We start from the raw sequence: 10,885 nt of genomic DNA, 5'->3' as shown, positions 1-10,885 counted from the left end.
TAATCCTGGTGAGGGAGGGAGGGAGGAGGGGCACAGAGTCCTGATCAATACATGACATCACAGTCAAGATCGGTACATTCGGGATGACTTGGTATTAGTTGGATGGTGTGGCTTGCGTCTGAGCCCAGTACCATGTCCTGGACCTCGTGCAGGGAGCTGGAGAAGCTGGGGATGTCACAGGGCAGATACAAGCCTTCTTCATAGGCTGGAACATGGGCAGACAAAGACAGGTCATATAAGGTCTTTTACTGACCCCAAAGAGAAATGACAGCAATAAAATCAAATGTGCGTGTGTGCAGGTGTGTGTCTCACCCTGTGCAGCCATCAGCTTGTTGTAGCTGAAGAGCAGTTCTCCTTCAGATATGTGTTTGACAGCTGTGTCTGTCCTCGAGACGGTGGAGCTACTGCTGCTGCTGTCCTCCGTGGAGGAGGAGGGGGCTGAGGAGGGAGTCGCAGGCCCAGGGAGAGGTGGTGGTGGTGGGGTAGGCGAGCGGGCAGGCTGGGGCAGGGGTATGGAGGGTACTGAGATAGGAGGGGAGGCCAGGAGAGGTTCCTCTACAGCCACTGACATCACTCTGTAGCAGATGGAGGGGGAAGAGAACAGAGAGAGAAAGTAGAGAGAGGAAGGTGATACTGTCTGTGAGCTAAACTAATAAGAAGATAAAGATAAATAAATTTTTCCTGTCAGCAGGTGGTGCTGTGGTCCCAAACCATCGAGCCAGGGAGAGAACTCTCCACAATCAATCAAGTTACAGGCACTGACTTCAGACATACAGATAAACAGGCAAATTGGCTTGTCTGACAGCAAGAGAAACCCACATCATTTAACAGTCATTTAACCCGTCAGTCACACTCACAGGGGCTTGCTGGGCTGGGTGTTCATCTCCAGGCTGTTATGAGGCTGCTCCTCAGCCAGGGGCAGCTCTGCATCTCCCCAGGGGTGGTTCCTCTGGCTGGGGGGCTCCAGGGAGGGCTGGGGGGTCAGTGTTAGGGGGGTGGACGTTGGCGTGGAGGCCGGGGTCACCACTGGCTCTGGCTCTGGTTCTGGGATTATAGGGAAATAGACAGATTTAGCTCCCCCATTGGCTGAAATGGCTTTCAATCCATCATAAACAATCAGTTAAAATCCAGATCAACTGTCATCATATCTATAAACACCTGCAACTACTAGTAAAAAAAAAAATCCATCATCAAATGTAGATAATATACTGTAGTTTGCCATAATCTGTGCTTGGTGAAATTGATCTGTGTGAAACACTGACAAATGTTGTAGAAAAGTGTTGTAAAGTCAGACCAGTAGGAGTGGACTGCTGAGGCTGGGCTGGCTGGACATCTCTGGGGGTCAGCTCTGGACTGCCCTGGTCAGAGGGCTCTGGTGTGCCCAGGGGAGAGCGCCCCGGGCTGGCCACGATGGAGCTGATGCTGGCCTCAGGGGTGGGCATGGGGGTGGGAACCAAGTCCTCCTGAAACACAACACAAGGAAAGCGTCAAGGAGGACACACCACACACGTGACTTGAGCGATGGCTGCTCCCGGTGGCAGCAGGTAGACTGTGACTTCATCCAGGAAGAAAACACTGTGACATAAATTAGACCACCAGAGCAGAAAGCTGAATACACGGGCCATATTCCAGCCTGAGTCATAGTTTTAGGCAGTTTCCCTTTGGGATTCCTCAAGTACCTACCTACCTTCCAATTCTTGGAAGCAGAGTGTCTTGGTAGACACTCTGCTTCTGCATGTGTAAGAAGAAGCACACAGAGAAAGAAAGACATAGGTCTGTTAGTGTCAGCACCTGCTGGGGTGGAGGGGGCTCCTGGGTGGGGGTGGGGGGAGCAGGCCTCTCCTGTGTCTGCCCGGCTCTCTGGTCCAGCATCTGGGCCACGATCTCAGTCAGGGCCTCGTTGATGTACTGTCTGATCTCAGACCCCACTGGGGCGTCAGTGTCTTCCTCTACTGCAAACACACACACACACACACACACACACACAGGTCTATTCTCTTGTGTGTGTCATTTGAGAGTGCATCTATGTACCGTCCTAGCGGTGTGTAGTGGTGTGCTGCTGTGCAGGGTGACCCAGTCTGAACACCCGGCCCACAGTAAGGAGGGCTCTGACTACACCTACCCTCGTCTGACGCATCGCTTCTCTCCTCTGATTGGGCCGTGCGATTCTCGCCATCAAGCACCTCACTGTCCTCCTCTGTCTCCTAGGAAGAGTAGAGTACAGTAGAGTACAGTAGAGTATAGCAGAGTAAAGTACAGTATAGCAGAGTAAAGTACAGCGAGAGTAGAGTACAGTAGAGTAGAGTGCAGTGTACTGCACTACAGTAGAGTGCAGTACATTAAGCTGTCAACACCCCCAATCACTTTTTCCCCGTTACTTGCAGATTCTTTGATTTTGGCTGGATATCAAATTTTCATGTTTTTTTTTTGCTAAGAGAAAGAGAGATAGTCCCTCCTGCCAAATGGGAAACAGCCTGGGGTTTTACTACCACAATAACAAACCAAGAGTGGTGTTTAAAGAGGGGACACTTTAGTTGTTGGAACCTTAGTGTCATTGCACAACAGCACAGACCATCATATTACGGTACACAATCTCTCCCACTATGACTGGGAGCATTGTTCTGGTAAAAATGTTCTAAAACAATTGTATACTTTATTTGTACGCTGGGAGAATTTAAACGGTAATTGCAGGGGAAAGAATGCAATTATGCAAAGGTTTGTTTATGCTCGAATCGTTCCATATTGAATTAAAATGCTTTTATAGCCTAAACTGTTTTGGAAATATTTGAGATTATAGCAGCAATTTATCAAATCCTAGGTAGGCTAGGTGACCCAAGGGGACGAGTGAGTGAGATTGGATCTGAGTCCCAGACAGTTCCTTAGGAGGGCACGGTTCTAGGGGGTTCTGCCAGGGAGGAACCGGGGTGGAACAGAGCTGAGGTAGAAGAGCTCTTATGCGCACAAAATAAATTGTGAATCATGACTGACTCAGAGAATGCTCTTATTTGATCAAAACAGACAACTGGGATATTCTTTCATATTTGAAGCTAAATCTAAACATTAGGCAAACGCGTTTTGTGAAAACGCAGTTTACTAACTGACCAAAAGGGGGCACTGTGGAAGCATATATTTTTTCCATACCAGATATTTGATTCAGATGCCTTTTCCTTCTGTTTCAAGCACAAAGAACCTTGTTCTCATCTTCTAAGCCCGGCGCTCACACACACACACGCGTGCACACACACACACTAATGACAGGCAGCGTTTCTGTACTAACTAACGCTTTGCCCTTGTGTGACCGCAGAGGATAATCCTGACTGCCCAACCATCAAACCGCACAAGCCCGTCTGCTTGTTACAGCCCAAGATGGGGTGCATTTCGACCGTATGGAGGGAATATGTAAATAGACAGTGTCTTATGTTAGTGCTGAGCGTAGGAGGTTTTGACATGGCCGCCGTGGAAACGGCAGTCCCCGTTCTGTCGATCACATGACAGAGGTGGAGAGGGTCTTGGAACAAAAGAAAAGGCCGGTTGGTAGGGAAACGCAGGAACGATGGTAAATCCTGAATCTGTTTTAAGGTTGGTGTGGGTGGATGCCCTTTATTTCCATAGACGGTTTACTACCCTGTTTATGGTCTGAATGAGGGGGGGGTTTGTGTGCAATCGTTCAATTGGGGCTTCATTCACGCAAACACACATTTCCGATGATCCGATTGACCTCACTACTGACCTGAGAGATATCAACCACTGCCAGGAAATTTGTTCCGGGGAAAACATTCTCCTCCTTCTCTTCCTCTTCCTCCTCCCTCTTCCTCCTCTCCAAGGTTTCCTCCACAGTCTGCAGAGAAAGAAGAAAAGCAATATCCTCTGTAGAACCAGAAGACATATGGAAGCACCCACAGGAGGAGGACTGGGAGAAGACATCCAGACACCCACAGGAGGAGGACTGGGAGAAGACATCCAGACACACAGGAGGAGGACTGGGAGAAGACATCCAGACACACAGGAGGAGGACTGGGAGAAGACATCCAGACACCCACAGGAGGAGGACTGGGAGAAGACATCCAGACACACAGGAGGAGGACTGGGAGAAGACATCCAGACACACAGGAGGAGGACTGGGAGAAGACATCCAGACACCCACAGGAGGAGGACTGGGAGAAGACATCCAGACACCCACAGGAGGAGGACTGGGAGAAGACATCCAGACACACAGGAGGAGGACTGGGAGAAGACATCCAGACACACGGGGAGGAAGGCTGGTACAGGAACACTCCCCTCCAGCAATGACTAAACTGCTACTTATCACACTAAGTAATGACAACTGACTTCAAATCCAGTTACTATTGATCGGGATGTAGTGGTGACATTTAGAGATGTGTGTACATGTTATTGACCAGAAACAATACCCTGGCACACACACACACAAACACGGATACACACAGCAATTAGTCAATCTGTATATCTTGTTGAAGGGAATAATGTTAATCCATGGTGAAGGAATGTAAAAGCCTCATTTCACTGCTCCGTATGGTGAATCTATGATAACAGAGACTGTTAAGTGTGTATGTGTGTGTGTGTGTATACGTGTGTATGTGTGTATGAATGTAAGATGTCCATGCATTCACATGAAGCCTCAGCCATTCAGTAGGTTAAAGGCTCACATACGTCATTTCTCTCTCTATATACTGTGGCTGAACGGAGCTATAGCTGACTTAAATGGATTGAGCTTGGGGCTGAAAAGGCTATGGATTCAATGGGTGTCTTATATAAAATATATGGGCTCTCAATCCATTTCCTGTTAAAACACTTATAATACAACAGATCAGCCTGCAGCAGCTACACCAACTGGATAAATTAGTGACTGAATGGCACCACAGTCTGTGATGTATGGATGCTGCACAGAAACTCAACAACTGAGAAACTGCTTGATAGAGAATCAGTCAGTATTACAGAATAAGAGCTACATGAAAACTGGCCAGCCTGCAGAGAACACTACTGCAGCCTTGTATCACTGAAGCTGACAGGTACTGTAACTGAATGGTATCATAGATGATTAGTATGGTAGCTGTCTGATGCTGTAGCTGTCTTGTACTGTAGCTGACTGGTGCTGTAGTTGACTGGTACTGTAGTGTTCTAGTGCTGTAGCTGACTGGTACTGTAGCTGACTGGTACTGTAGTGTTCTAGTGCTGTAGCTGACTGGTACTGTAGCTGACTGGTACTGTATCTGACTGGAGCTGGAGCTGTCTGGTACTGTAGCTGACTGGTGCTGTAGTTGACTGGTACTGTAGCTGACTGGTGCTGTAGTTGACTGGTACTGTAGCTGACTGGGGCTGTAGTTGACTGGTACTGTAGCTGACTGGTGCTGTAGTTGACTGGTACTGTAGCTGACTGGTACTGTAGTGTTCTAGTGCTGTAGCTGACTGGTACTGTAGCTGACTGGTACTGTAGTGTTCTAGTGCTGTAGCTGACTGGTGCTGTAGTGTTCTAGTGCTGTAGCTGACTGGTACTGTAGCTGACTGGTACTGTAGTGTTCTAGTGCTGTAGCTGACTGGTGCTGTAGTGTTCTAGTGCTGTAGCTGACTGGTACTGTAGCTGACTGGTACTGTAGTGTTCTAGTGCTGTAGCTGACTGGTACTGTAGCTGACTGGTACTGTAGCTGACTGGTACTGTAGCTAACTGGTACTGTAGTGTTCTAGTGCTGTAGCTGACTGGTGCTGTGACTGTCTGGTACTGTAGCTGACTGGTATCATAGCTGATTAGTATGGTAGCTGACTGGTATATCATAGTTGACTGGTACTGCAGATGACTGTTAGCGTAGCTTGCCAGTACTGCAGGCAGTTACTTTATAACTGTGCTGGGGAGTCTGAGAGATAAGTGCTGCAGAGAAGAACTCCAGCAGTCATTACCATGCTAGTCACATAGAGACAGAGAGACAGAAGGGTTTAAGAGTGAAGTTGTGTGTAATTTGAGTGGATTGGGGCTTACATGACTGAACTGGGGCGAATGGTATTAACAAATTCATTAATTGCACTTATTGCAGAATATGTGTGTGTATGTATGTGTATTTATGAAATACCATGGGTCAGAATATTACATGGCAATTTGTAGAAGCTAGATGAATGGGAGTCCACCGGCCTACACTGTCTGGATGGCACAGAAACATCTTTATTTGTTAATGTTCAAACTGTTATTTACAATCTCTTTTTTCTTCTTCTAGTGTGTGTGTCTGTGTGTGGAGGAGGGGGTCTGCTGTTGGCTGGCGATGCTCACTGCAGTAGTCCAGGCCCTAATAGCTCTAAAGCTCTGCGCTGTCCTCTCTCTGAATCACACACACACACACAGCCAGAAGCCACCGCATCCGTTTCCAGGCAACCAGATGTGCCCAGTGACTGGAGCTGAATTTGTAAGAGTGTGCTTGTTGAGTTGAAGCGTGTGAGTGTGCACGCTTGCTTGCAAGGTTGCACTGCAGCTTTCACAGCGGTATTACACATACTCTGCCTTCCACTCTTACTGTGTGTGTGTGTGGGGGAGGGGGGTTAGAGGAGAGTACCTGGATCTGTGAAGGAGGGGTGGGAGGGCGTGGGGGGGGAGAGCGAACGAGGATGGAGGCTGGAGGCACGATGTTCACGCTGGGCTGGACCTGCAGACAAAGACAGGTGTTTGGAAGGGTCTCTGTTCCCTTGGTAAGTAGAAACACATGCTGAATATGGAACACTTGAAACTATCCTGTCTCCAAACTGGTATTCCAAGCTGCTGTAACCAGTATGTGAGTGTGTGTGTGTGCAGACAGGCCATACCTGCACAGTGAGCTTCAGTGGTCTCCTCCTCTGGTCAGACTTGACCTCTAAGAGGGTCACAGTAGGTTTACGGGGGGCAGGGGCCGGTCTGGGTGGGGATGGAGGTAAAGTAGTAGTCACCACGATAGGCCTGTCACTGATGAAGACCCGTGACGGCAGGGGGGCCACGCCATCCACCCGACGCCGACCTGGAGGGGAGGGGGGAGGGGGGGTGACAGGACTGTTAAGACATATATTCAAATACTGGATGCAGAAGAGTCAAACCGACACAACTTACTCCACACCTATAAACAGATTAACTACAACACACACTCCATGAAAGGGCATCATTTAATATCCTACAATCTGTAACTTCTAGAACTTCCTTCTATTGTCCTCTGAACATGACCAAGTCTACCCACCTGCTACAATAGACTGTGTGTGAGTGTTTGAGTGCTGAGGAATTAGATTATAATTCAGTGCAGCAGCTGTAGTATAAACCCAGTCTGATGTCGTAAAAGGAGAGAGAGAGTAAAAGAGAAAGGCATCCTTGAGGATGAACACAGGACTATAAACACTCCTGAACCTGAGCTTATTTACCTGTCTCACTGCACTGACAAAGACCGCTGCCTCGCAGTTGGGATTGTTGCTGGTCTGACTGACTGTCTACCTTTCTGTCTCTCTTTGCCTACCGACATGACTGCCTGCCTGAATGTCTGTCTTCCTTTGTGCTGCAGAAACACTTCAGCAGCACAGGTTGTCCAGGGAACAAGAAGGCAGCAGATCAATACTAATATGATGATATCACCTATTCCAAACGGGAATATTTGATTTCCTTTGTGTTGTTTGATTCCTTATGACACGCATGGTTCATCTGCTGCTCTGCAGGCCACCCTGTCCTCTCGAACTCTCCAACACCAAGAGGAAGCCATTGTACACGGTTACTGTACGACTGGCTCATTGTCATTCAAGAGAAGGAAACCATCACCATATTATCTAGTTATTTAAAACATTCCCTGAAAGCTTCCAATGGGCCAAACAGCTTTTAAACCCTCTCCTTATGTAGCATAAAGGCGCTAATGTATTTTACCATTTAGTTGTTCGAGTTAATAAGTAAATTCACTATTGTCTGAAGCGAGAGAGCTGGAGAGAAAGCATTAATTTCCCGGACGTGAACACGTTCTAATGTGATTAAAATAGAACAGAGGGTTGAATGAGGGAGGGGTAGAGGCTATAATTAAAGTTTCGACTCAGAAAAATCTTAATTCTCCTCTGTCTAATTATGACCCCTTCTTCCTCCATGCGATTGTGTGTGTTTCATGTCTGGGTGAATACTTGCACGATCAATTTACTCAGCTTTTACGGAAGCTGAGAGGGTGTAATCCTGTCTCCTTCCCTCCTGTTTGCTCCTGTCTCCTTCCCTCCTGTTTGCTCCTGTCTCCTTCCCTCCTGTTTGCTCCTGTCTCCTCTACTTTCCCCAGCTCCCACAACTTGCTCTTAACTTACTGTCTGTCTACAGGACACCATCATCTAGCTGACAACAAACAATGACAACGGGCTTTGATTGCCTCTTAGTACAAATGTGCTTCTTCCGTTTAACAGCTGATAAACTTAGCCTTTCAAGTGTCCAGCTCTCTGAAGTGAGTCATAGTCAACCACATACAGTACCAACAGTGATATTAGCAGGGTGTGAGAGGTCTCCTCTTACCTAGGGGAATGGCTATGGGGAGGAGGTAGCCCTCCATGGGGTCATTCAGACCGCCTCGCGTGGGGCTGAAGATGTACTGAGCCTGATTGGTGGACGGGGGCAGGGGGAAAGAGACTGTCCGGTCTGGAGCGAGATTTGTCTGGGTTTTAGAAGATTTCATTTTCACACCTGAGAGAGGGCGAAAGAGGTGTAGGAGAGAGAGAGATGTAAGGATATTTGGGAGTTGACAGTGCACAAGTAAGAGTCCTCAGAGAAGAGGTGGGGGGGGGGCATCAAAAGAGCATCATTTCATCATCTGAAAAGCTGGAATAACCATCCACTGTGGATCTGGATCCCTCACCCCTCACGCTCTCCACCACCCTGGGTCTGGGCCCCCTGGACCTGGGAGAGGGGGAGCTGAAGCGTAGGTAGGGCCCTTTCTTCAGCGTCCTCCTGTGGCCTTCATACAGGGCCTTCCCATACAGCTTCACCAGGTAGTCCTCCCCAGCACCATCATCTCCATCATCTCCTGGCCTCTCCTCCTCCTCCACCACCCGGGCCTGGGCCTGCTGGTACGACACAACACTGCAGCATCACGCACCGCAGCATCACGCACCGCAGCATCACGCACCGCAGCATCACGCACCGCAGCATCAAGCACCGCAGCATGACGCACCGCAGCATCACGCACCGCAGCATGACGCACCGCAGCATCACGCACCGCAGCATCGCGCACCGCAGCATCGCGCACCGCAGCATCGCGCACCGCAGCATCGCGCACCGCAGCATCGCGCACCGCAGCATCACGCACCGCAGCATCGCATGCAGCTGCAACGCTGCAGCAGCACTGCAAGCACACCTGCAGACCGAAACTTGGCCATTCTGGACATGAATGTGAACTAGAGTGAGCTCTGCTCTGTGACAGGCTGTAGCACCCCTGTGAGCCACACATTGCTTCAGTTACACAATAGGGCTCTCGTCCTTGGGGTCAGAGTCGCTTGCGGTGTTGTCCACCGATCCTGCTTGTGGGCCATAAAGAACCCTCTCAAGGTCTGCACACAAACACAAGACCCTGAATCCTGTGTTGCCGGGTTTCTCTGTAGTGCGTTGCCAGGTTTGGCATGCTGTTTTCAGCTTCATGGCAACCCTGCTCCATTAGTCAGAGAGGGCATGTCCCTGGGAGATAAGCAGGCTCTGTCCTCTGTCTGCCCGCTCCATTCTGCTCCTTATTTATTGCTAATCGACATGAGAAGCGACATATGGCTGCCGCAAGCAGCTTGTTTGGAGGGAACTGGTGTGATGGCTAGCAGGCTAGCAGGGCACAATCAGGCTGTTTGTATCCAGATGGGCAGATTAGCCAGCTAGGCTACGTGAGCTAGCGCGGAGGCGTTATTGTTCTCTTGGGTAGCGTTCATTTGTCAACACACACCATGTATAAAACACTGTCAACAGAAGGTTTAGTCAGGAAAGACAAAACAAAGGAAGAGTTAGGGTCTAAAGACAGATAACAAGCTGGAGTCAAAGAGAGGATTGTGTCGCTGAATTATAGCACGACCTTCTAGACTTTGAATGGGGTGTGTTATATGTTCCTGTGTGACTCATTAGTGGAGAATGGTGCTTGAAACACCCAGGTTGGTAAATTCCTTCTCAGGATCATATTACGTGTGTCAATTCAACATATCCCAAACCCCGTCTGGCTCACCATGTGTTGAGCTGGTCTCAGTTTTGCACTGGGGTGGGTGCTTTTGGGTTTCTCCTCAGTCTTGCCCGACTGTCCCCTGGGCACTCTACCAGAGGATTTAGTTCCTGCTGTTCTGGGCATATCCTTCCCTCTCTCTTCTCTGGTCCCAGTGGTCTTCTTCTGGGCAGCAGTAGGGGCTGCAGCATCTCTCTCTCTGGGTCGACACTGAGCTGCCAGGTCCTGCCCAGCTGCTTCAGTCTGGAGAAGGAGAGCGCACGAGAGAAAGAGAGAAATAAAGAAAAAGGAAGAAACAAGGGGGGCGGCGGGGGGGGGGGGGGGGTATAAAGAAAGATAAAACTGTAAATGGCCGGCGTACTTGAGGAGGACCATAGTGTAGTATATAGCAGGCTGTCGTTGAGGACAAATGAATATTGACTTTCCGGCCAAAGACTGAGACGGAGAAAGGCTTCAGAGGATATTGAGAGGCTTCAACAGCTGCTAAAAGATAGGCTTCAGAAGGTTTAAACGCTGCCACAGCTCATGTAGCAGACCAGACTCTGACCGTGAGCCTTAATGGGAACAAACGTCTCCTCTGGTTTCTGCAGATGGGTTATAGATCTGTGGTGCAGCCCGGGAGGCAGGGAGTCTCTGAGGCATCCAGCTGATCACAGGCCTGCCTCATGTCTCATGTCTGCTCTGGAAGAAACGCTGGGATCAAAACCCTCCTGTAAGGAGCT

General features: G+C 49.1%; 1 protein-coding gene across 1 annotated transcript; it reads right to left on the bottom strand.

The window, feature by feature from the left end:
- Window positions 1-44: 44 nt before the first annotated feature.
- Window positions 45-9,607, bottom strand: kiaa0586 (KIAA0586 ortholog). The gene is made up of 12 exons (XM_067243261.1): window positions 9,432-9,607; window positions 8,829-9,052; window positions 8,489-8,656; window positions 6,802-6,989; window positions 6,555-6,644; window positions 3,731-3,838; window positions 2,123-2,204; window positions 1,792-1,952; window positions 1,295-1,463; window positions 858-1,044; window positions 313-575; window positions 45-205 (listed from the first exon to the last, which is right to left on the bottom strand). The coding sequence occupies exons 1-12, from the start codon at window positions 9,605-9,607 to the stop codon at window positions 45-47; spliced, it is 1,977 nt and encodes a 658-aa protein (XP_067099362.1).
- Between the last annotated feature and the right edge of the window lie 1,278 nt (window positions 9,608-10,885).

This window comes from Osmerus mordax, chromosome 9 (genome assembly GCF_038355195.1).
Source record: "Osmerus mordax isolate fOsmMor3 chromosome 9, fOsmMor3.pri, whole genome shotgun sequence".
Lineage (NCBI taxonomy): Eukaryota > Metazoa > Chordata > Actinopteri > Osmeriformes > Osmeridae > Osmerus > Osmerus mordax.
Note: the sequence above shows the minus strand (reverse complement) of the source record. Positions and strands in the feature narration are given on the sequence as shown.